This window comes from Scyliorhinus canicula, chromosome 7 (genome assembly GCF_902713615.1).
Source record: "Scyliorhinus canicula chromosome 7, sScyCan1.1, whole genome shotgun sequence".
NCBI lineage: Eukaryota > Metazoa > Chordata > Chondrichthyes > Carcharhiniformes > Scyliorhinidae > Scyliorhinus > Scyliorhinus canicula.
The window spans coordinates 47,496,132-47,522,919 of record NC_052152.1 but is presented as its reverse complement, the minus strand read 5'-3'; the positions used below and the strand labels follow the sequence as shown (position 1 = coordinate 47,522,919).

General features: G+C 43.9%; 1 protein-coding gene across 3 annotated transcripts in view; it reads left to right on the top strand.

Moving 5' to 3' along the window:
• gtf2e1 (general transcription factor IIE, polypeptide 1, alpha) overlaps positions 1–26,125 on the top strand; it is a 79,346-nt gene extending 53,221 nt beyond the window's left edge. For all 3 annotated transcript variants that reach the window (XM_038801942.1, XM_038801941.1, XM_038801943.1), the window contains 3 exons: positions 5,261–5,462; positions 18,796–19,025; positions 21,513–26,125. In XM_038801942.1, coding sequence (XP_038657870.1) covers positions 5,261–5,462; positions 18,796–19,025; positions 21,513–21,928 — 848 coding nt within the window. In that variant the 3' untranslated portion in view covers positions 21,929–26,125. The remainder of the gene's footprint in view (positions 1–5,260; positions 5,463–18,795; positions 19,026–21,512) is intronic.
• Positions 26,126–26,788: the final 663 nt, after the last annotated feature.

The following is a 26,788-nucleotide window of genomic DNA, read 5'->3' as shown; positions in this document are numbered from 1 at the left end:
CTAAATTCTCAGTCCGTGTACCCAAACAGGCGCCGGAGTGTGGCGACTCGGGGATTTTCACAGTAACTTCATTGCAGTGTTAATGTAAGCCTACTTGTGACACTAATAACGATTATTATTATAAAGTATCTTTATTTTTTTAAACAATCCATTGGTAAAGGTATATAATCAATGTGCTGTGAAGCATTGTCTACAGCAAATAGGGTTTTGGGTTGCATTCATAGGGCAGTTGATTATAAGATAAAGGTGTACTATTCTGACCTCATGTTGTCTGGCCTCACTTGGAATACTGCATTCAATTTATGTTCTTCTCAGATGGTGGGTGATGTTGTGACTCTGGGAAGGGTGTAGGACAGGGGTTCCCAAACTGCGGGTTACAGCCTCTAATGGTGGTGTGGGATGAGCAATTGGGGTTGTGAGCTCAGGGACCGCAATGGCAACTGTGGGGCTGAAAACATTTGACAATCCTGAAATTGGCTGAGGGGCCTCTTTTAATCCAATGGGTTGCGGCTCGATCACTTACAAAATGTAGGTGTCTTGGATGTTTCAGTATTGTATCTCTAATATTTGAACCCCTCCCCAACCCACGCAATACCTCTCCTTCCCACCCCTCACAATTTTCACTCGGGTTGCACCAAGTGTGGAGCATTAAAATGGGGTCACAGCAGGAAAACATTTGTGAAATGCAGGTGTAGAAGAGGATCAGGAGGCTAATTGTTGTTGCGATAGGACGGCATACAGAGGAACGCTGATGAGGAAGTACACTGACACCGAGTGCATTGTCAGGCCTGCCTATACCCTTCTGTCGCTATCATTGAGCAGTTTGCCTCCAACGTGGCGGAGGGCATCACACAGAGTGCTCGCTCTCTCTGCAGCTTCTGTTCGAATCTCATCCAGTGGCACTGCAGCTTCAGCTTCCATATTTGATTAAACTACAGTCCCATATTTGATATTCATGGTGGGTAGGCCTTCAAATGTGTGAATATGGCACCAACGATGCTAAATCCAGGAACTTACCGCAATGCCGACAAAAACACTCCATAGTACTTCTACAAACTTTGCAATACCAAAAGTAAATCATCTTAGCTGCTAGTTGGGTGCCCGGCTTTTTGAATAACACTAGCAACTGAACAAGCCTACTTGCGACAATAATAAAGATTATTATGTTTTTTGGTGAGAGGCAAGTGAATTTGTTCTGGTAGACTACTGAAGGGCTGTACTGTAGTCCCCAAAGTGTGGTCTGCAGGATAGTTCACAATTGAAGTCACTTATTTGCAGTGCCATGGCCACTTAGTCTAATGTCACACAATCAGACTTATTCTAACTCTGCAGCATGAGTCGCCATAAGCGTGAGCATCATCAATATAGTTTTATGAGCAAGACTCATGCAGCTGCAAGACAGGGGTTTCAACACTTCTGGGGCTGAAAACAATTAAGAGGAACTGGCTGAACAGAGCCTGACATGAGAGTAAAGCGCTCCAGCTTGGAATTAGACATCATTCCATCAAAAGCATTAATTCTGATTTTTTTTTTGTGGTGGCAAGCACCAGCAATCCATAGAATTCGTAGAATTTATAGTGCAGAAGGAGGCTATTCGGCCCATCGAGTCTGCACCGACCTTTGCAAAGGGCACCCTACTCAAGCCCACGCCTCCACCCTAACCCAGTAACCCCACTTGACCTTTTTGACAGTAAGGGCAATTTATCATGGCCAATCCACCTAACCCGCACATCTTTGGACTCTGGGAGGAAACCGAAGCACCCAGAGGAAACCCACGCAGACACGGGGAGAACGTGCAGACTCCGCACAGACAGTGACCCAAACCGGGAATCAAATCTGGGATCCTGGAGCTGTGAAGCAATTGTGCTAACCACTGTGCTACCGTGCTGCCCCAGTCGGGCTGGTAAGTGGTCATGGGGTCGCCCTGCCTTAGTGGTCTGTTGCAAAACTTTTGAGAAGCACTGATGTGGTAGTGACCCTTTGAGTGTTGCTAAAAAAATACACTGAAAATGCTGTCATTAGGACTTGCCAAATCCAAGCCTGTTTGTAAGACAGAATTACTGATTGTGATTTAGTGAAGTACTGATTTCACTACATTACTGGATATATTTTGTATGTATAAGGATATTTCATTGTGCAAGACGATAGATACCTCACAGTGCTATTGCAGACAGAAATGTTGTTAAAGTTGCAGCTTAACGTGGCTTTAATCTTTCTGCCGAGACTCTCCAGATGGGAAAGATGCAGGATCCTCGGCAGTCTGGGTTGCATGTCTTGGGGTTGGTGCCATCTGTTTTCCGTCCCCCTCACTTTGTTATGCACATGAGAAGGACTGATGCTTTCATTCCTGCGGAGAGCAGCATCAAGGGGAGCTCTAGTACGTGCAGTGCCTTCCTTTGACAAATCCTGGCTCCGTCCTAAAATAAACGAAAGACAGATGGCAAAGTGTATAATTCACATCCTGACACAGTAACGTGACCTGTTATCTGCTGGTCTGAAGTAGGTTTTGTGTTATGCATCCTAAGAGCTTTAACAGGTTGATGGAGAAAAATATTCTACATTTCCCACTTAATGGAAAGCCATTTCAGTTTCCACCATGTATGTATTGTTTCTGTCCTGCATTGTAATTTCACTCTACTTGTGTCATTTAAGAAACTGCTGTTTTGTTCTATTTGTGTTCTCTATATCAAGGTTCAAAATGCACAGCAGCAAGTGAATTTGCCTCTGAAAGCCCCCAAAAAGTCCTGGAAAAATGAATCATAGGGACAATCAATATAAGAAATCTGCGTGGAGCTGCTCCACCAATCACAGGCTGTTTCTCTTCTGTGTTTGCACTTGTGAGCCTATCAGCAGAAAACGTGGGAGAGAAACCGCTTGTAATTGGAGGAGCAGTGGGAAGGTGTGTGGCGGTACACCAGCCTGAGCCCTGGAATGGCAGCCAGGAGAGGCTGTGAATGGGGGAGAGAATGGTTTTAAACCTGTTGACGAAGGAATACAGAGAACCAGGAAAGCTTGAAGTTACTGAGATAATGAATTCCTCGCAAATTAATGTGAGTTCTCTAGTTTAAGGGTACGTGTGTTCGTCAGCTATTGTGTAGGGAAGAATGTAATGAATGCCATGTTAATTGGATATTTTAACACTGATCCATTTTCTTTCATAAGAAAGATTATCTCATCTCCAAAGGTTTCACACTGAGAGTCACTTTGAGGTGCAGTGACAGTGTTGGAGGCAAACATGCAACCATTTTACCTGTCCTAAAGTCTCAGACAGTCGTCATCAATTTGCATTTTTGTTATGCTTTTTGTAACCTTAGTACATCCCAAAGGGCTTTACAGTCAATAAAATACTTGCCAAGTGTGGTCGGTGTTATAATGAAGGACATGTAATGAGGAAAATTATCAATTTGGGAGTCTACGACTATAGAGCATAATCCGCAAATTAGAAGCAGATCTTTCAGGAAAGAAATTAGGAAAGACTTCTACGCACAAAACGTTTGGAACTCTCTTCCACAAACACCAACTGATGCTAGATCAGGATCAATGTTTGATTAGTTATTAAATTTAAATCTGAGATTAAGTTCTGGGATGCAGTAAATAGGGTAGTGACTGCCTGGTTAAAATCTTCCAGCTTTGTGCAAATTCAATGAAAATGCATTAGCTGGCCTCACCGGACTGTGGAAGTTGTGCCAATTTAAACATTGTGCTATCTAGAAAATTACTGCATTCCTTTGATTTTGTAGCTTTATATTTAATGGAGGGGCGTTGATTATTGATGGTACTGATGCATTCTGCTGATTCTGCTTGTCTAAGAGCCCAAATATGTCAACACAAATACAGAAGTTATCACCTATGAGTTAGTCAGAGGTAAAAAGAAGCCCCGACAAACCAAAAATCAATAAATAGCCGTCGAGAAAATACCAGATCAATGTGAGTCGAATAACGTCTATTCATTGCCAAGAACCACGCATTATAACAATGATGCAACCTCGGTAGATACAATATTTTTCAGTAACTGTATCCACTCCACTCTGCATATCAAGAAAATGGTTAAACAATGGGCCGTTGTATTGCATATGGTAAGATTATGGTAAGTGGAAAAGCCCAAATTTGCCCATTCTTCTGTGGGCTGCAACAGTCCCTTCTTTTGCGTTTCATCATATTCTTTATCACTCTCATCATCCACAGAACTCTGGCTTTGGTTCCCCTTTTGCTCTTGTTCGAAAGTACCTAGCCTGTATCTGAAGCATCTCCTTAAAGATGTCCCATTGTTCCATTACAGTTTCCGCTGTCAGTCTTTGCTTCCATTTACCCTGGCTAGATCCCTTCTTATTCAATTGAAATTAGCTCTCTTCTAATTTAGATGTTCTATTTTAGATTGTTCCTTGCCCTTCTGCATTGCCGGTGATACAAAGATCATTCTTATCCAAGCGCCGATCCACTTGGCCCATCTCATTCCCCAGCAACAACTCCAACAAAGCTTCCTTTCTAGATGCTCTGAGAACATAGTGATCAAGGAAGAGTTTGAGGCCACCTTTCATAAATTCCTTTCCTTCCTTGGCCTTTACTCTAACACTACCCTAATTAATATTTGGGTGATTAAAGTCATCCAAGATCACCACTCTATAGTCCTTGCACAATCTATAATTTCTCTCCAGATTGTTCCTCTACCTCTCTCTCGCTATTGTGAACGTACCCGTTTTGCCTCTCAGCCCTACCAAACTTCCACACCACCTCCCTTTTCCCTATCTAACACTCTGAACACTTTTTATATCCTTGAATATTAAGCTCCGGGTCCACGCCATTTTTAAGCCATGACAACATATTCCCACAGAATTCTTTGTGCTTGTAGCTCATCAAACCTATTCACCACGCTCTGTGTGTTTCCTCAGGGTCAGTACTTGAGCTGCTGCGATCTAATATGATTCTACATCGCAACAGAGCCATCTATACTATGTTGGTTTCCAAAAGTGAACCACCCTTGTAGCTCCCCTTCAATCCCACCCATGGCTGTTTTCTTGGTGTCATTGTGTGTGTCCTGCCTCTCCCCATTTACTTAGATCCTCATGTTCTCAAAATCATTTTGAGCTGTTCATAGTGCCACTGAGATCCACTGTTTTTCATTGATGAACTTAAGCCTAATTATCATAAGGGATAAACAGCTGATACAGAAATCTTGGAGTAAGATTTGTGATAATTCATTGATGACATGGCATTCATACTGTGGTGAGTGTTAATAGAAAATTCCTTTCTGTCCTTGCAGGAACATTCCGATGCACCTTCTGTCACACTGAGGTGGAAGAGGATGAATCTGCGTTACCAAAGAAAGATGCCAGAACTCTGTTGGCAAGATTTAATGAACAGATTGAACCAATCTATGCTCTATTGCGAGAAACTGAAGATGTTAATTTGGCCTATGAAATCTTAGAACCAGAACCAACAGAAATTCCATCGCTCAGGGCAAGGTTAGCTTGTGTTCTTTTTGGTTTTATATTTTTATCCTACAAAGCGATGTGTTAGGCAGGTTGGTTCGATGTGGACTGCACTCGATGCAGGGAAGCTAGAAACAGACGTCTAACACTGGAGAAGATCCAACACTGTTTTATTCAATGACAGAACTGATAAACATATTCAGCTGTGGGTCGACACTGTACTGAACTGACTGGAGACCTAGTAGTAGCCTGACCAGACTTACTAGCTACCGCATGGTGTTTGCACTTGCTAACTCGTGGACTCTGACTGTCTCAGTGGCTGGGTCCAGAGAGAGCTACGGAAACCTAGCGCCCTCTGGCTTTATAGTGGTGGTGCTCTGTCTGGTGATTGGCTGCACTGTGTTATGTGCTTACTGGTTATCCTGTGTGTCAATCATTGCCTGTCTGCACCTCATTATATATATGAGTGGATATTATGACACAAACTAGAAAAGTTAAAAAAAACGTAGCTATGTCATTAGTAGTATAAGTTTGTAAAAGGTGAACTTTAGGCAGCTTTTCCTTTATTTATGAAGAATGTACTTTGGGCTTACCTTCCCAATTGAAGCTTACTTAGAATCTCAGGATAAACTTGAATCCTACTCCTAGCACAACTTATGAAAACCGCAAGATAAAAACGGCAAAGAAACGAATTTCAGCCTAAACAGTTTTATATATGAGACTTACTTTGGCTGTTATCATCATTCTGTTTTGGTATTTTTTTTTTGAATTGGTAATGTGTTCATTTCTAATTTGAATGTTTCAGTGTGTTCGCAGCAGTAGGTCGAAATTATTTAATAAATCTTTATTTTTTTAAATCGGAGATAGTGTCTAATCACTTCAATTGGGTTCAAGACCCATTCCAGGGCTTAGGACAAATATCAATGCTAACAATCCACTGCAGTACTGAGGGAATGCTGCCCTACTGAAGGCGATGCTTTTTAGTTAGGACATTAAACCGAGACCCCCATCTGCTGCTTCACGGCTCCGAGGACCCGTGTTCGATCCAGGCTCCAGGTCACTGTCCATGTGGAGTTTGCACATTCTCACCGTGCCTACGTGGGTCGCACCCCCATAACCCAAAAAGATATGCAGGGTAGGTGAATTGGTCACACTAAAATTGGGGGGGGGAGGAAATTGGATACACTAAATTTATAAATTAATTAATTAATTAAGAAATTTGGTCATTGTGTGAAATCAAAGTTTTATCAGCATGTGAGCAGAGAAGCAGTTTGACTAAATACTACCAACAATTAACTTGCACAACGCGGCTATTAATCTATTATATTGAGCGGAATTGATTACAAAGGTAAGGAGGTTCTGCTTCAGTTGTACGGAGCATTGGTGAGAGCAAATCTAGAGTATGGTGTACAGTAAGTCCCCTTATTTAAGGAAAGATGTAAACGAGTTAGAAGCAGTTCAAAGAAGGTTTATTAGACTGCCAGGAATGGGCAGGTTGTCTTTTGAGGAAAGGTTGGAGAGGTTAGGTTTTTTCCACTAGAACAGTGATAGACAACCTAGGCTAGTGAATGGGTTACATGAGTGATCACCTTCACCTCCATGGGCTGCAAGATTGAAATCGGGCTTGCCGACTAACCGTGACCCGATGAATAAGATTGAATGGACAAAATACGCTTGGTACTACAGTAATTACTTCCACTCAATGCTTTGTTGAATATTTCATAACGAGTTTTAGCAAATGTGTAATCATTCCTATATTAATAGAACTGTCATCAACTTCAACTGGTAAAAACAAAATAAATCTTTACGCTTTGGAAGCAGAGGGAACGTATGGTTCTCACAGTCAATGTTGTGTGCAATCAGCATGCCCCTCACTTCATTAGCCCTTGCTTTATGTGCGTATCACTTCGGTCATACCAGCAGGAGAAAAACTGCATGGATGGAAATCAGCAGTATGTGGCAACACTGCGCATGGACAACAGTCAACAAAACGTCCCAACTCAGAACCCAAATGGGCCATATCTGGCCCCATGGCTGCAGATTACACTAGAGTTTAGAGGTTTGAGAGGCAACTTGATTGAAACCTTTAAGATCCTGAGGGGTATTGACGGGGTGGACTTGGAGAGAATGTTTCCTCTTGTCGGAGAATCTAGAACTAGGGGGTCACTGTTTAAAAATAAGTGATCGCTTATTTAAGACAGAAATTAGGAGAACGGTTTTCTCTGAGGGTTGTGAGTGTCTGGAACTCTCTTCCTCAAAAGGCAGTGAAAGCAGAGTATTTGAATATTTTTAAGGTAGAGCTAAATAGATTCTTTATTAACAAAGAGGTGAAATGTTAATAGGGGTAGGCGGGAATGATCTTATTGAATGGTGGAGCAAAGAAAGGGGCCGAGTGGTCTACCCCTGCTCCGAGTTTACATGTAGTTGGATGAACTCTGAAATCAACAGCAACACGGTAGCATTGTGGATAGCACAATTGCTTCACAGCTCCATGGTCCCAGGTTCGATTCCGGTTTGGGTCACTGTCTGTGCGGAGTCTGCACATCCTCCCCGTGTGCATGGGTTTCCTCCGGGTGCTCTGGTTTCCTCCCAAAGATGTGCAGGTTAGGTGGATTGGCCATGATAAATTGTCCTTAGTGTCCAAAATTGCCCTTAGTGTTGGGTGGGGTTACTGGGTTATGGGAATAGGGTGGAGGTGTTGACCTTGGGTAGGGTGCTCTTTCCAAGAGCCGGTGCAGACCCGATGGGCCGAATGGCCTCCTTCAGCACAGTAAATTCTATGATAATCTATAATTCGATGAAACAGCATTTGTGAAACACATCACATCATGACCACTGGCACTATTTTGTATATGTATGCAGGAGGCTGAGGTCCTTTATTTGAATAAATTAGTTCTGTCACACAGACAGACTTCCCAAAGGCAAGACTCTATTTATAAGGATTTGAGTACCAGTTAATTACAAGTTTACCCAACTGCAACAGACGTGGACATGAGATGTGACTCCATAGGTCAAATTGACAGGTTTATATGCTTTAACCCTTTGAAACTGGTTCGAACTATTGTTGTATTTAGGATGACTTCAACATCTTGTTGCTTGCCACTGTAAATGTGGTTGGAAATAAATCATGCCCAGCACGACTGATATCAGTTACCTTCTGAAGTGATTTGGTTGTGTGTAGTAGAAACCCTACATTTAACCCAGAAGGCGTGATCACCCAGAGTGCACTGTCGCTTTGTTTCCTTCTGTGCTGCAATTATTCTATGTAATTACTCTAATTAGAGACAGTGCATTCTGGGTGAATGGTGGCTGACAAGATGTTGACAGAGCGAGGTCACAAATCAGTGAGAGAAAGTGAGAATTGGATGCGATTCCAGATCCATAAATCCCCAAGAGAAAATGAGAATTGGGGATGACAGATCGGAGCCATCGATCCGTAAGAGAGAGAGAGTACTGAGAGTGACAGATCTGAGCCTTCGATCCATAAGAGAGAGCGCGAGAGAGAGTACTGGGAGAGACAAATCGGAGCCATCGATCCAGAAGAGCGAGAGAGTACTGGGAGAGACAGATCGGAGTCATCGATCCGTGAGAGAGAGAGTACTGAGAGTGACAGATCGGAGTCCTCGACCCATAAGAGAGAGCGCGAGAGAGGGTACTGGGAGAGACAAATCGGAGCCATCGATCCATAAGAGAGAGAGAGAGTACTGGGACAGATCGGAGTCATCGATCCGTGAGAGAGAGTACTGGGAGAGACAGATTGGAGTCATCGATCCAGAAGAGAGAGAGAGAGTACTGGGAGAGAGAGAGAGAGAGTACTGGGAGAGTCAGATCGGAGTCATCGATCCGGAAGAGAGAGAGTACTGGGAGAGTCAGATCGGAGTCATCGATCCGGAAGAGAGTACTGGGCGAGACAGAACGGAGTCATCGATCCGGAAGAGAGAGAGTACTGGGAGAGACAGATCGGAGCCATCGATCCATAAGAGAGAGAGTACTGGGAGAGACAGATCGGTGTCATCAATCATAAGAGAGAGAGCGAGTGAGAGAGAGTACTGGGAGAGACAGATCGGAGCCATCGTTCTGTGAGAGAGAGAGTACTGGGAGAGACGAATCGGAGCCATCAATCCGTGAGAGAGAGAGGGAGAGTACTGGGAGAGACAGATCGGAGCCATTGATCGTAAGAGAGAGAGAGAGAGAGACTACTGGGAGAGACAGATCGGAGCCATCGATCCGTAAGAGAGAGAGAGTACTGGGAGAGACAGATCGGATTCATTGATCCGGAAGAGAGAGAGAGAGAGTACTGGGAGAGACGAATTGGAACCATCGATCCGGAAGAGAGAGAGAGTACTGGGAGAGACAGATCGGAGACATCGATCAGTAAGAGAGAGAGCGAGAGTACTGGGAGAGACAGATCGGAGCCATCGATCCAGAAGAGAGAGAGAGAGTACTGGGAGAGACGAATCGGAGCCATCGATCCATGAGAGAGAGAGAGAGAGAGAGTACTGGGAGAGATGAATCAGAGCCATCGATCCGGAAGAGAGAGAAAGAGAGTACTGGGAGAGACAGATTGGAGCCATTGATCCGTGAGAGAGAGAGAGGGAGTGTACTGGGAGAGACAGATTGGAGCCATCGATCCGGAAGAGAGAGAGAGAGTGTACTGGGAGAGACAGATCGGAGCCATCGATCTGTAAGAGAGAGAGCGAGAGAGAGTACTGGTAGAGACAGATTGGAGCCATCGATCCGGAAGAGAGAGAGAGAGCACTGGGAGAGACAGATCGGAGCCATTGATCCGTGGGAGAGTGAGTACTGGGAGAGACAGATTGGAGCCATCGATCTGTAAGAGAGAGAGCGAGAGAGAGAGAGAGTACTGGGAGAGACAAACCGGAGCCATCGATCCGGAAGAGAGAGAGTACTGGGAGAGACAGATCGGAGCCATCGATCCGGAAGAGAGAGAGAGAGTACTGGGAGAGACGAATCGGAGCCATCGATCCATGAGAGAGAGAGAGAGAGAGTACTGGGAGAGATGAATCGGAGCCATCGATCCGGAAGAGAGAGAAAGAGAGTACTGGGAGAGACAGATTGGAGCCATTGATCCGTGAGAGAGAGAGAGGGAGTGTACTGGGAGAGACAGATTGGAGCCATCGATCCGGAAGAGAGAGAGAGAGAGTACTGGGAGAGACAGATCGGAGCCATCGATCTGTAAGAGAGAGAGCGAGAGAGAGTACTGGGAGAGACAGATCGGAGCCATCGATCCGGAAGAGAGAGAGAGAGTACTGGGAGATACCGATTGGAGCCATCGATCCGTGAGAGAGAGAGAGGGAGTGTACTGGTAGAGACAGATTGGAGCCATCGATCCGTGAGAGAGAGAGAGAGGGAGTGTACTGGTAGAGACAGATTGGAGCCATCGATCCGGAAGAGAGAGAGAGAGAGAGAGTACTGGGAGAGACAGATCGGAGCCATTGATCCGTGGGAGAGTGAGTACTGGGAGAGACAGATTGGAGCCATCGATCTGTAAGAGAGAGAGGAGAGAGAGAGAGTACTGGGAGAGACAAACCGGAGCCATCGATCCGGAAGAGAGAGAGTACTGGGAGAGACAGATTGGAACCATCGATCCATGAGAGAGAGAGCGAGTGAGAGAGAGTACTGGGAGAGACAGATTGGAGCCATCGATCCGGAAGAGATAGAGAGAGAGAGAGAGAGAGTACTGGGAGAGACGAATCGGAGCCAGCCTGCAATCAGTAGCTGGTCAGAGCCCTCATTTAGAAACTAATACTGAGATATGATATTAAAGGTGATTGGCTAGTGTGTATTTGCTAATCATCTATATAAACTAGGGGATTTCAATCTGGGAATGCAGAACTTTTATTGCAACCATAAGAATATCAGCACAAATGAGACTAGAATCGTTCATTAAAATTTACTTCAGAAAATAATCAATTGCTGAATTAATTAGAACACAAATATATGGCACGGAAGGTGATGTGATTCAGCTGCTGGTGGATGCCAGGGTGTTCCACAGAAAAATAATCTGCAGTAAGTATCTGAGGCCAAGGAATCTTGGCTCAGCTTGCAGCTGAGCGAAGGACACTACGATGCCTCAGGGAGGGAGCTAGTTCTGCACACTCCGTTTCAGAAGGCAGTCATACCTCATGGGTATGGGCAGTTCAGACAGGTATGGGCATCAAAAAGTGGAAAAGCCTCAGCCATTGCAATTGTCCAGCAGGTTCAAGGCCCTTCCTGTTTATATGGATTAATAATAATCTTTATTGTCAGAGCAGGAACGAGGAGGTGGATTAGCAAACTGACCATAGGGTGTGGTATACAAGGCAATTCAAGCAGGGGGAGTAAATAGGAATTTGGTAGATGGGGTCAGTATGGTCAGAGATAGACGCCGTTCTCTGCAGCTGGCAACAAGAGTGCAAAAGGCTACGTTGCCTGCCCAGTGCCAAGGTTTGGGATATCTACTTGGCTGGAGAACTTGCAGTGGCAAGGGGAGCATCCAGTTGTCGTGGTCCATCCATGTCATTACCAGTGAAGTAGTTAGGACTAGTAAAGAGGTACCGCTTCGGAAATATTTCAGCTAGGGGCTAAAATAGAAAGCAGAACTTTAAAGGTAATGGGCAGGATTCTCCAACCCCCCGCCGGGTCAGAGAATCACCGGGGGGGGGGGGGGCGTGAATCCCGCCCTGCTGCTCCAACGCCGGCTGCAGAATTCTCCGGTGCCGGTTTTTTGGCGGGAGTGGGGATCACGTCTCCCTGGTCGGGGGCTGTCGGCCCAATGGGCCGAGCGGCCACCCGTTTTCGGCGGGTCCCACCAGTGTGAAATACACACGGCCCATACCAGCGGGACCTGGCTCTGAGGACGGCCTGCCGAGTCCTCCGGGGGGGGGGGATCCGCCCCCCCACGGTGGCCTGGCCCGCAATCGGGGCCCACAGATCTGCGGGCCGGCCTGCGCCATGGGGACAGTCTTTCCCTCCGTGCCGGCCTCTAAAGCTTCGCCATGGCCGGCGCGGGGAAGAAACCCCCTGCGCATACGCAGGGATCAAGCCAGTGGTTCTGCGCATGTGCCAGACCACACTGGTGCTCCTGTGCATGCGTAAACTTGCGTCGGCTGGCGGAGGCCCTTCGCCGCCAGTTGGCACGGCGCCAACCACTCCAGCACCAGCCTAGCCACGGAAGTGCGGAGGATTCCTCAACTTCCGGGTGGCCCGACGCCGGAGTGGTTCACGCCGCTCTTTGACGCCGGTACGGCCCGCCCGCCGGTTGAGGGAGAAACCCGACCCATATCTGTGGCTTATTATTTAAGCCATGAACAAATTGCAATAGGGTAAATAAGGTTAGAGAGTTAAATGCATGTCCAAAGATTGGGATGTGGGACAAATGGATTTCAATTCAAGGGGCACTGTCACCGATACTGGGGAAATAGGACCTGTACCATTGTGGCTGTCGTCACCTGAATCACACTGGGAGCAGGTGTTTTGGCGAGCCATATAACTAGGGTGATGGTGCTTTAAACTAAATAGTGGAGGTGAAGGATTCAGTGAGGGAAGATGTGGTAAATTGAAGGGAAAGGATAAGGCAAGATAGTAATTGGAGTAATGGCAATCGAGAGCATGGTAGGAATGAACAGCAGGTAAGGCCAGAGTTTGCTAAAATAGTAAAAAGTCAGAACTAAAGTCTCGAATCTGAATGCTTATAGCATTCGTAACAAAACAAAGAAATTATCAACTTAGATAGAAATCAGTACCTCTGATCTGATTGCCATTAGAGAGATGTGGCTGCAGGTTGGCCAATGCTGAAACCTGAATATTCAAGGATACTTGACATTTCAGAAGGGCAGGGAGCTCAGAAAATACAGTGGGGTTTCTCTGTTAATTAAGGATGACATTGGTACAGTTGTGAGGTGAACTTTGTTCTAAAGATCAATATGTAGAATTACTTTGGTAGAGATCGGAAATAGCAAAGGGAGGAAGTCAATTATGGGAGTAGTTTATAAGCCTCCTAACTATCAATGCTTTAGGGTAAGGTATACAGAAATAATTAATGGAAGTTTGTGGGAAAATGAGAGGTGATTTTAATCTACATAAAAATTGGACGAACCAAATCGGCAAAGGTAGCCTGAAAAATTAGTACATAGAATATTTTTGGAACACTTCTTAAAACGGCATGTTCTAGAACTAACCAGAGAGCAGTATATTCTAGAGCTGGTAGTGTGCAACGGGGCAGGATTAATTAATAACCTTAATAATAAAGGAGTCTCTCAGTAGCAGTGATTATAACATGATTGAATGAGACATTTCATAACACTCAGCAAAGATACATTCCAGTAAGAAGGAAAGATTATAAAGAGCCAAATGCACCATCCATGGGCAACTAAGGAAGTTAAAGATGGGATCAAATTGAAAGAAAACGCGCACAATTCTTCAAAGAAAAGATTTCACAGAATTTTAAAATCAGAAAAAGATAACTGGAAAAGAAATGAAGAGGAAGAAATTAGAATATGAGATAAAGCTAACTAGAAAGAATTTTGACATTATTGAAAAGGGAATGAGTGTTTGTCCTCTAAAGCTAAAGAGAAAATGCTGGAAAATCTCAGCAGCATCTGTAGGGAGAGAAAAGAGCTAGGCCGGGATTCTCCCCTACCCAGCGGGGCGGGGGGTCCCGACGTGTTGGAGTGGCGTGAACAACTCCGGCGTCGGACCGCCCCAAAGGTGCGGAAGTCTCCGCACCTTTAGGGGCCAAGCCCTCGCATTGAGGGGCTAGGCCCACGCCGGAGTGGTTTCCGCTCCACCAGCTGGCGTGAACAGCCTTTGGCGCCACGGCAGCCGGGTCCGAAAGGACTTAGCCGGCCGGCGTACGTCCACGCATGCGCCGGAGCGTCAGCAGCTGCTGACGTTATACCGGCGCATGTGCAAGGGAGGGGGTCTCTTCCGCCTCCGCCATGGTGAAGACCATGGTGAAGGCGGGAGAAAAAGAGTGCCCCCACGGCACAGGCCCACCCGCCGATCGGTGAGCCCCGATCGCGGGCCAGGCCACCGTGGGGGAACCCCCCCCCCCCGAGGTCAGATCGCCCCAGGACCCCTGCGCCCGCCCGCGCCGCCAATCCCGCCGGTAAGGTAGATGGTTTAATCCACACCGGCGGGAGAGGCTTGTCAGCAGCGGGACTTTGGCCCATCGCGGGCCGGAGAATCGCCGCGGGGGAGCCGCCGACCGGTGCGGCGCGATTCCCACCCCTGCCGAATCCCGGGTGGCGGAGAATTCGGGACACGGAGGGGGCGGGATTGACGCCGGCCCCGGGCGATTCTCCGACCCGGCGGGGGTCGGAGAATCCCGCCCCTAATGTTTCGAGTCCAGGTGACCCTTTGCCTAAAGAGTGAGTTTGAGGAATTGATAACGGCAATAAGGAAATGGCAAAAGCATTGAACAGGTGTTTTGCATATCTTCACTGTAGAAGGCACAAATATAATATTTGTAAATCAAAAGGTGAAAGGGGGAAAGGAGCTTACAACTATTAAAATTACTGGGGAAGGGATACTGAGAAAATTATTATAACAGAAGGCTAACAAGTTATCAGGATCTGGTGGACTTCATTCGCGGGTCCTAAAAGAAATGACTGGAGATAGTAGATGCATTGGTTGCAATTTTCCAAAAGTCCCAAGATTCTGGAAAGATCCCATCAGATTGGAAAATAACAAATGCAGCTCCTCTGTTCAAGAAAGGAAGGATACAGAAAGCAGGAAACTACAGGCCAATTAATCTAACGTTTGTCCTGGGTACAATACAATAACCTATTATTCAGGAAGGAAGATATAGCACTTAGTAAATCTTAATGCAGTCAGGCAATCTCAACATGATTTTGTGAAAGAGAAATCATGTTTGACTAATAGTTCTTTGAGGAAGTAACAAGTGCTATGGATGTAGGAGACCCTGTAGATATGTGTGCTTAAATTTTTGAAAGATGTTGGGTAAGGTGCCACGCCAAGGGTAAGAGTTCAGTGTAGGGGGGTAACCTATTGGGCGAGATTCTCCTGAAAAGTGTCATTTTGGGCAAGAGTCACGGGGTGATTTCCACCAGGTGTATGGGTGCGATCCAGATCGCAATTCACCCATACAGTCATTTTTTTGGAGCTTGGGGACATTCTCACACTTCAAATTTTTTCTGGAGTGGGCGCCTAAAGATGCCGAGAAGGCTGGCAGCTCCGAGGTCGGGGCCCCTTTTTTAAAGGGTGCCCAGAGCTTGAAGAACATTGGAGGTCCCCCACACCCACAGACATCACTACACTTGTAGACATGGGCAACACCCCCAACCCTTGACCCCGGCAGGGTAACTACTTTTCTCTTCCTGCGCCTCCCCCTCCCACCCCCCATTACTCCATGACTAAATGTCTGCACCAACACCGCCCCCCCAATACCACTCCGGCATGAGGGTGGCCAGGCCCCACCCCATCCATCCTCGCCGGCATCGTGGCAGGGTCCAAATGAGCATATGACCTTTTGGTGTCACTGAGGGCCCCCCATCATTAAGGCCACACCCACATTTAGCACACCGCCACTTCACCATATCCCTGTCCTTCACACACCCCTTCAGGCCCACCCTTTTTTCAAACCCCCCACTCACGTCTTTCATGTGCAAGAGGCACCTTTTCACCCGGCAGGGCCAAGCTGGCTGCTGGGGGTTTGGGGCCAAGCTGGCGGTTGGTGCAGGGCCAACCTCGGCCAGTAGTATCGCGATTGGTTTAGTGCCCGGCACAAAACCCATTGAGGGGCTCTCCCACTATTCACCAGGTATAGCAGGCGGTGCACCGGACGCAACGTGGGGGGAGAGGAATCATGCCCATTATCTTTGATAATGAATTAGCTTACAGGTGGTTTATTTTTGGGTGGCAAGCTAGTAGAGTGCCAGAGGATCAGCCTGAGGCCTCAACTATTTACAATCTATATGATAACTTGGGTGAAGGTATGGTTGCAAAATTTGCTGACAACACAAAGATAGATAGGAAAGTAAATTGTGAGATGGACAGAGTCTGCAAAGGGATTTACTAAGGTTATGTGAGTGGGCAAAAAATAGCAGATGGAATATAATGTGGGAAAATGTGAATTTGTCCACTTGGCAGGAAGAATAGAAAAGCAGAATATTATTTAAATGGAGAGATATTGCAGAACTCTACAATACTCGGAATCTGGGTGTGCTGGTACATAATCAGAAAAAGGTAATGTGTAGGTACAGCAAGTGGTTCGGAAGGCAAATTGAATGTTGTCATTTATTGAAGGCGAATGGAATATAAATGGTAAGCTTTGGTACAATTGTACAGGTCATTGGTGAAACCATATCTGCAGTATTGTACATGGTTTTTGTCTTAAGCATTTCACTACTTAATTGGTTGTATTAAATGCTTTATTTTACATTCATTTATGGGATGTGGGCATCACTGGCTAGGTAAGCATTTATTGCCCACCCCTAGTTACCCTTCAGAAGGTGGTGGTGAGCTGTCTTTTTGAATCGCTGCAGTCCTGGAAGTGTAGGTACACCCACAGCATTGTTAGGGAGGGAGTTCCTGTATTTTGACTCAGTGACAGTGAAGGAACAGCGATATATTTCCAAGTCTGGATGGTGAATGATTTGGAGGGGAACCTCCAGGTGGTGGGGTTCCCAGGTATCTGCTGCTTTTGGCCTTCTAGATGGTAGTGGTCATGGGTTTGGAAGGTGCTGCCAAAGAAACCTTGGTGAGTTCCTAAAGTGCACCTTAGATGGTACACATGACTGCCACTGTTTGTCGGTGTGGAGGGGTTGGATGTTTGTGGAAATTGTAGCAATCGAACGAGCTGCTTTGTCCTGGATGGGGTCGAGCTTCTTGAGTGTTGTTGGAGCTCCTGACTTGATGGTGGACAGGCTTTGGAGAGTCAGGAGGTGAGTTACTTGCCACAGGATTCCTAGCCTTTGACCTGCCCTTATGGCCATAGTATTTATATGGATATTCAGTTCAGTTTCTGGTCAATGGTAACCCAGGGGATAGTGGGGGTTCAGCGATGGTTATGTCATTGAATGTCATAGGGTGATAGTTACATCCTTTTGGTCAATGCCTGGCACTTGTGTGGCACGAATGTTACTTGCCACTTGTTAGCCTATGCCTGGATATTGTCCAGGTCTTGCTGCATTTGGTTCTGGGCTGCTATTACTCTTCTTCTCTGTATGTCTAACACACTTTCTCTTTATCGACTTTGTATTTCACAAGTATTTCCTAGTTTCTCATTACTCTTCCATTTGCTTTCTCGTGCCAGCTTGCCTCATTGGCAGCATGCAAACATACAAAATAGGAGCAAAAGTAGGCCATTCGGCCCCTCAAGCCTGCTCTGCCATTCAACAAGATCATGACTGACCTGTGTGTATCGAATTCCACAATCCCATCTACCCCCGATAACCTTAGATTCTTATTAGGCAAGGGAAACTACCTACTTCCGCTTTTAAAAAATTCAGTTACCCCGCCTCCACTGCCTTCTGAGTTCCAAAGTTGCACAACCCTTCAGGCGAAACAAATTCTCCTAATCTCTGTCCTATGTGGACGATCCATAATTCTGGACTCACCCACAAAAGAAATCATCCTTTCCATGTCCACTTTGTCGAGACCACTCGGTATCTTAGATGCTTCAATCAAGTCACCCCCTCAATCTTCTAAATTCCAGTGGAAATAAAACCAGTCTGTCTAACTTTTCCTCATACCACTCTTAACTCTTGAGTCATAAAACTGAAAGTTCACATTTCACTCCAAGAACGTGTAATCTAGTATGATGCTTTTTACTCTTCCGTAAAGTGAAGTGGAACTTTTCTCCCAAATTGTTCAAATAAGTGTAAGAATCCATAACATCATCTTAACCAAATTGGAAAATGTTATTTTCTCCAGCTTTCATCAGATTTTTGATATCTTGGTTGAAATAGCTTTATGCACGTTATCAATATTAATTAATTTGTGTGTGAAGTGTAATTGTGCATGCAGGTCCCTTTACTTAATCATAATGCAAGGATGTCAAAAGCAGCATTAGAATTCAAATTCAGGCAACATAAAAGAAGTTTTAATTAGTTTATGAGTGAACACCAAAAAGGTGAAAATAGGTAAACATTCCAGAGCAACCTGATTATTGAAGGCCTGAATTTTTCAGCAGAAATAATCAAAAACTTAATGTGGAACCTTTTTTCTAAGCTCAATTCATTCAATTTGACACAACGAATGTGGACAGAAACTACAGCTCGACAATAACATTTTGTTCAAAGGTTTTCACGCTCAGTTTATGATACTGAAGCAAAGTCCACGATCCTAGACCATTTTGTTATATTTGTGACTGATGCTGATATTTACTGATTTAATTTTTCAGTCAACGGGCACTTGGCGCTGGCAGTGGAAACATGCTGCAAAAAGAATCGTGGACAAGCAGAGGGCCTACGTATGAGGATCTCTATACACAAAAAGTCATCATCAACATGGAAGAACATGATGTTCAGCATAATATTGTATCTGATGGAAAGCCAACTAAGGAGAGACCAATCTGGATGAGGGAGAGCACTGTCCGCGGAGGCTTTAAAGACTTGGAAGAAGTTCAGGAAGGTGAGAAAGCAGCTTGCATTTCCCTATTTATTTCATTTATTTGCAAATTCATCAAAGTAAGTACCATCCGTACTGAAGTATAGAATTTGGCTTGTTTATTTTAGCTGTCTGTGCAAAGAGTATAGTTTCTGTTATCCAATTCTTTTCAATTTCTCAACTGATTCTTAGAGTTGATTTACAAAAACGAGTACAAATTATTTGAAGCTAAGGATCTTCAGTTTTGTGTTGCAAATGAGTGGATGTAAAAAAGGGATCCGGCTGCTTTGTTTATAATTATAGTTATTAAAAAGATAAAATGTAAGAACAGAGTCCATTAATTGTACCATTTTATGCCCCAATGTCAGCCGTGGCTTAGTCGTGGCATGAATGCCTCTGAGTCAGAGGTTGACAACTAAGAGAGAGCGTGTCTTGTAGAGGTACTGTCTTTTAAACAAGACGTCAAATTGAGATCCTGTCTGCCCTCACTGTGAGAGCAAAGGATCCTGTGGCACTATGTTGAACAATGCAGACTTCTGCTGAAGTTCTGATCCATATTTATCCCTCAACCTATATCACAAAAAAACAATTTGATCTTTATCACATTGCTGTTTGTGGGATCATACTTTGTACTGAATGGCTGCCACATTTCCTACATTACAACAGTGACTATGGGCGGGATTCTCCGAAATGGGGACAGAGTGTCCGTGCTGTTGTGAACGCCGTCGCGTTTCACGACAGCACGGAACAGGTGCGGGCACTGCTGATTCTAGCCCCCGCAGGGGGCCAGCACAGCGCTGGAGCGGTTCACGCCGCTCCAGCCTCCCTTCCCAGCGCCAACTGGGCGCCGTGCCAACCCATGCATGCGCAGTGGCGCCGCGCCAACCCGCGCATGCGCCGGGGACTTCCTCAACGCTCGGGCCCCGACGCAATATGGCATGCAGGTTCAGGGGCCAGCCAAGTAACAAAATAGGGCCGGGGCTGAAGAGGCTGGCCAACTGATCAGTGGGCCCCGATTGCAGGCCAGAGCCCCCCCCCACTGGTCCCGGTCCCCCCCCCCCCCCCCCCCCCCCCCCCCCCCCCCCCCCGACACTGCGCGCAGAGTTCCCGCTGGCTGCGAGCAGGTATGGATGGCACCGGCGGGACTCTGCCGTTTCCGCGCAGCCGCTCGGCCCATCAAGGCTGGAGAATCAGCGGCCCGGCTGCGGACAGTGGCCCGTGACCGGAGCCGCGGCAAACGCGCAGGCGCAAATGGTGCTGATTTTCCGCTCGGAGAATTGCGTTATGATGTCGGGGCGACGTGGCGCGGTTCCGCCGATTCCCCAGCCCGGCGTGGGGCTCGGAGAATCCCACCCTCTGTTTTTAAAGCGTTGTGCAAAAAAAGACTTGCAATGCAATAGTGTCTTTCACGACTTTGGATGTCACAAAACACTACGATAAATGAAATGCAGTCACTGCAGTAATATAGGAAGCACGGTTTGCACATAAACAGCAATGTGATAATGACCAGGTAGATAAACTGTTTTAGTTGTATCAATTGAGAGATGAATATCGGCCAGAACATTTAAGATAACTCCCCTTTGAAATAGTGTGGCAGAATCTTTTACATCCATCTGAGAGGGACTTTGGAGTGGGGATTGAACCCACAATCTTTTGACTCCGAGGCGAAGAGTGCTAACCACTCAGCCACGGGCAACACTGAGGTTATGAAAGGTGCTGTGCAAATGCAAATCTTTCTTTCAGGTTTCCCATTGCAAACTTACTCCTAAAAAATTAATTGAATTCAGCATGGCAATGATAATAGCGAATTACAGACCTCCGAGCTGGTGCAGTCAATGGCTTATCCCATCTCCATCAATGAATAAATTAAGTAGATCAATATTAGCTTGAGTCATAGTTTTAAATTTGAAATCTTTTCTCTATGCTGAACTTCATAATTGCACAAAGTTGTTTTAAGTTATGGACACACTCGGTTGCTATATTTCAGGAACATTCTATGCCGTACTTTTTAAATAATTTATTTGGAAGGTAACAGCAAGGAAAACTGCATAGACGTTTCATTTAAAATAAACAGGGGGAAAGTGAAATTCTCCTTTAAAATGAAATGCTTTTTCAGTACTATTTATTTTTTTAATATTGATTTTTGTCAACTGTATTTTTAGCATTGAGATGGGCATGGTTGGTCTCCTATTATATTGCTGCTCTGATAAAGCAGTGTGTTGGTTAGCATGTGTGCATCTTCGAGTGGATTATTGACTTTAATAGAACAGCACTTTAGACCACCATGGGAGAGACTAATCCAGAATTCTGTAAATGGTAGGGGCAGGGACACATCCGACCAGTTGATCACTGCTGTATATTTGCCATGTGTTGATCTTTAAAGCAAATGAAAAGCCGTAATCATTCTATTCATATTCAGTCAGTTGCTATGGGATGAAATGAACTGTGTGGGAAGTTTTTGCTTTGGAAATCCAATTCTTTAACATTTCTCCACTGCTATGTATATTACAGGTGATAATGATGTTGACTCATATCACGATCGTGAGGGAAAAGGAAACCCAATGAAAGCAAATGAAGAAGTCATGCAAACATTGCTCATCCATGAAAAGAAAAGTACATCTGCAACTGTGGCTGCAGCTGCTGCAATCCCAACTTCAAATGCTAGTGATTCAGAGAGTGATACCAGTGAGTCAGAAGATGAATCACCTCGACCACAGGCAGCTGCAGCATCATTCCCAGTGGCAGCAGCAGAAGAGGATGAAGAGTTTGAAGAAGTGGAGGATGAACCAACTGTGTTGGTAGCAGGACAGCCATATTCATATAGCCAGGTTAGCCAATGTCTGGAGCTCGTGGCACAGATGACAACTGAAGAGAAGGAAGCATATATTGCTATGGGGCAAAGAATGTTCGAGGAGATGTACGATTGACCATTGCCACAGCACATGAACGAAAGTCCTAATTATATATTTCCAATGCTTTTATTAGTCAGTGTTTCCACAATTTTAATTGCCAAAATGTTAAGAGACAGCATTCCTTTCTCAACAAAATTACAGGCTGGATTTTAGAAGTATTTCAAGATAAAAGTGTTATTTTTAAGAGGCTAAAAAGCTGCAGTGCCCTGTAACTTTAAAGTTAGGTATTTCATAGGTATCCTTGTTTTAATTGCATTTTTCCTTCCTCTGGGTGACACTTAAATTCATGAAACCCCTTTGAGCCAAGATCGTTCAATGAGGCTTGTTCAACCAATAAGAAATGTTTTTTCTGGATAGTGGACTAGCCTCTGCCAGGAGGCCAGTCCACTATCCAGAAAAACACAGATGCCCTTGTGTTCTACCAAACTGATAAAACTGTGACAACACCTGTGACAACCAGAACATTTAGATGAAGAGCAGCAATGAGATTGAAGCTCAAACCTGCTGGTTAGGAATCAGTTTGTTTATTCAACAACTACCAGGTCCAGTAGTGCAGTATATTTTTCTGTTGGGACAAAATTTGTGTCTTGTTCTTTTTAAAGAAAAATGGTTTGTTTTGACGTTAGGAACAAACGTGACTGAGAGTAAGGGGACTTGTAAAGTATGAGCTGTGTCACTGTCGGGGAACTGACACTTAGTTGTTCCTCGAATATATACATTTAGCCTGATGTTTGTGGGGTAAAGAAAATGGTGATTGTGCTGGTTAAAATATTTCTTACAGATTGATCAATCAATTGATCAATCCAATTGCGCCTATGGTTCAGTATCTCTCTGCCATACAGAACAGAATGTTCCAGGTTGAATTTCCAATTTGTGTTGAGTTAGATGACCTCAGGTGGAACATCAGGTAGGATTCTTAATTAGCCTAAGAGTCCCGGCTTTAATAACTGAGAATCAGCTAAATTCCTGCATCCAATCACGATTCACTTGTACCTATTGAAGTCTAAACGTCTAGACAAGTGAGGATTAGGATCAGTTGTAATATCGTCTGTGGTGAAACAGCTGCTAGTGTTCTGTGTTGAGGTGTGGCTGCTTATATGAGGTACCAGTAGATATCTGTCACCCTGGAACTCTACCTCAGCAGAAGTCATTGCTTTCAGGAAGGAAATAGAGAAAATTTGATAGAGGAGAATTGATCATACAATTTTGTTTTAAACAAAATCAGTAGTTTTTATCTGAAATAAAATTATTTTAAATGTAATTATTATAGAGCAATGCAGTTTTTAAAATGAGCTGGACAAGTGCCAAAACATTGTGAGTGTGTTTTAAGCATCAGAGACAAAGCTTAAATATGCTGACTGTATGTGCGAATGGTCTTCATATGTGATTTGCCACCTTAGGCCAGCTGCGGTTTTGAAATGGTTCAGTAAAGTTTTATTTTCTTAGCATCTATGCAGAAGAAGATTAATGTGATGTTTTTAATGGCCGGAATATAATCAGATTTCAACACTGCGTTAAACAGAAAATGCTGGAAATACTCAGCAGGTCAAGCAGCATCTTTGAAAAGAGAAACAGATTGAAAACATTAACTCTACTTCTCTCCCCCACTGCTGTCTGAACAACCGAGTGGTTCCAGTATTTTCTACATTTGTTTCAGATTTCCAACATCTGCAGTATTTTACTTTTGTTTTAGCTATCTATTACATAATTTATCTGTTACAAAAAGTGAATTGTGCAGCTTTGCCTTCATTTGTGTATGTTCCCTCTTGCTTTCACTTAAATAAGGCTCAATGTAATATCAAGTTCTTTCATAGATTATTATAGGCTACAGCCACTTCCACCATCTCACTGTGTAATCTTTTTGAGTATCAGACAGATACTATAATTGGTGACCTACTGTTTGGTTCTGCAGTCAGATTAATACGTTACAGTCCATAAAAAGTGAAGGCAATGTCTCATCGACTCTTAACCTTTCCACCTGTACAATTCTACACAGAGGTTTGAGTGAAACACTTAGAAAATGATGGAAATATACACAATGGAAAACTAGAGGATGCATTTGCCAAGTCAGAACTATTACATTAACATTGAAAACGGTTAAAGCTTTTCTACCAGCAGAGAAGTTGGTGTATCATAAAGAGTATTGTCTACTCATGAAATGTATTTTTATTACAATGTTTATCTGCCCAGTGAATACTTGAGATTGATTGCAATACTGTAATCTAATTCAGAAGGCTCGGGTTGCAACTAAACTGTGTGAGATCCTGGAGTGGCAATGTAACCTGAATCTTGGAAATAAGCCTTCAAGTTCACTCCCTGCTGTGTGTTTTTGTATCATCTATTCTAAACAGTTTAATTTATATGGGATATATTAGGTCATGTTCTGTAGCTGGTAATGCACTTTCTGTCTTCTGTATGGTGGTCATAAAAAAACATTGATGCCACTACTATAGGTTTTAGTGGTTGATTGCAAGGAAATACTCTGTTCTGATCTTACAAAAGATCACACCTGTATAATGAACTGTATGTTACTCTTTCCATGCACCAAGGAGCTACTGAATAGTGTTGTGAGTAATGCAATATTTATTCTACAGGTGTCTTACAGTCACTGAATTACAGACAGCTGTTTTTGTTTCCATTTTCCATGAAGTTAAATGTCAGATCTGGAGGATGATATTCAATTTACTCCCATAGTTCAATAGCTTAAGTTAAATTATCGAACATTCAATTTATTTTGCACAAAATAATCACTTTGTTGTGTTTTATATATATATATATATATATATATTTAATACTGAAAATTAGATTTCCTCCATTGACATGCTGGAATAAATCACTTCCAAGATTTTTCAACAGTTCTTTCACCAATGTGAAGATACCTGAAAAAGTGCTAGAGTTTATTAGCATTATTCTAATGTCATACTGTGAACTGGAGTCATCCTTAATGCCCAAAGGGAATAAAAACTGCATTGAAATTTGTTTAAAATTTGCAGATTATGAAGATTATTCACTGATCAATGTCTCCTATTTACAATTTTGAGGGGAAGGAATCCACATCAGGCAAAAATCTGTGAAGTCTGATGGACACTAGAAAATGTATGGCACTTGATTTTTCCAGCCTACTGGCGTTATTTGGATACCTTACTAGCAGCATCCAGTGGCAAACATCAAGTACTGCGGTGATATGCTCACTCCTGTGCTATACCGCAGTAGTGGGTTTTGCACAATTTGCTACACATCACAGAAAATCAATTGAAAGACACTTTCATGTTTCGTGTGCAACTATTGCAATAAAATTGGCCCGAATCCCTTGCATGCAGCATACAATGACCAATTTTAGATTGTACAATATTCTCAAATGAGTAAAATAGAACCAACCGGTTTTAAAATGGTGCAGGAAGATTTCTAACTTCTTCCTTGCTGATAGGAAGGTAGTAAGAAGTCTTACAACACCAGGTTAAAGTCCAACAGGTTTGAATCAAACCTGTTGGACTTTAACCTGGTGTTGTAAGACTTCTTACTGTGCTCACCCCAGTCCAACGCCGGCATCTCCATATGATAGGAAGGTTGGAAAAGTATGATTTCTATAACATTCAGCCTACAATATGAACATATATTCTCATGCTCAAATGAAAACAAAATGTTGGAAATACTCATCAGGTCAGGTTGCATCTATGGAGGGCAAAATGAAATTAACATTTCAGATCAATGACCTTTCAGCACTCTCAAAGATGCCTTCTCTATTTTTCTCAAATACAGCATGATAGAGACGATGAATCAATTTCAATTGTACTTTACCTCGCGCATAAAGATACACATATGTACAACAGCACAGTAAAATTTCTTGAACTCTCAGACATCTCTATTTCCTTTTAGAACACAGCCCAAAAGATTTATTCCGATAAGTATATATCTACACACAAGAATATTGTTTGCAACTGCACTAGGTTAAAGGGGAGAGAAAAATGCTGTCCATTAGCTTATAAGTTCTCAAGCAAGAAAAAGTAAGGGACTCATTTGAAAAAGTTTGGGAGAAAGAGACGACATCCTAACTTCACCTAATGCCCAAAACCCTTTGTAAGTTCAAATTTTGTTTGGTTTAACAATAAGCTTTTCTTTTAGAAACAAAACCATAACCAGTGTCTTTTCCATTTAGTGCTTTTTATTCAATTTTATTTGTTAATATTTGGAAATAAAAGTTTTGCAATGACATTAATTGTGTCAGTAATTATTTTGGATGCAAACTCATTTTACGTGTCTTCTGAATTTTAACAATTACCAAGTAAAACAAAAGGGAGTTTTATAAATTCCATAATAAATAGAAATTGAGAGAACTAAGAGGGCATATGAGGAGAGAAAAATCTTATAGCCAAAGTAATGGGAAATAGTATAGGTTTCTTCTAACCACCTAGCGAAATGAATTGGCCTGTCAAAAATGAGTACGGTGAAATTATGATAGATAATGAAATGGTGGAGTTGCCTTAATAATCTTAGACTCGGTATGGACAGGAGAGGGAAAAAAAATCTTGATGGGCTTGTGACTAATAAATTAGGAGGTCAGCTGATAGAAGAGGCAGAAAATTGATATGAACAGGAGCAAATGAAATGCAGCTCAAGAACTGAAGGAGGTTAGTGAGGAGATGGCAGATAGACCAACCGTGATTTTACCTTTAGAGGCACTGGAGGTCATTGAAAGGAGTGCCAGCTCACTATTTATGTACCCTGAGAAAATGCCCCTGAATTGGTGGCACAGTGGTTAGCACTGCTGCCTCACAGCTCCAGGGTCCCAGGTTCAATTCCGGCCTTGGGGTACTATCTAGAACATAGAACAGTACAGCACAGAACAGGCCCTTCGGCCCTCAATGTTGTGCCAAG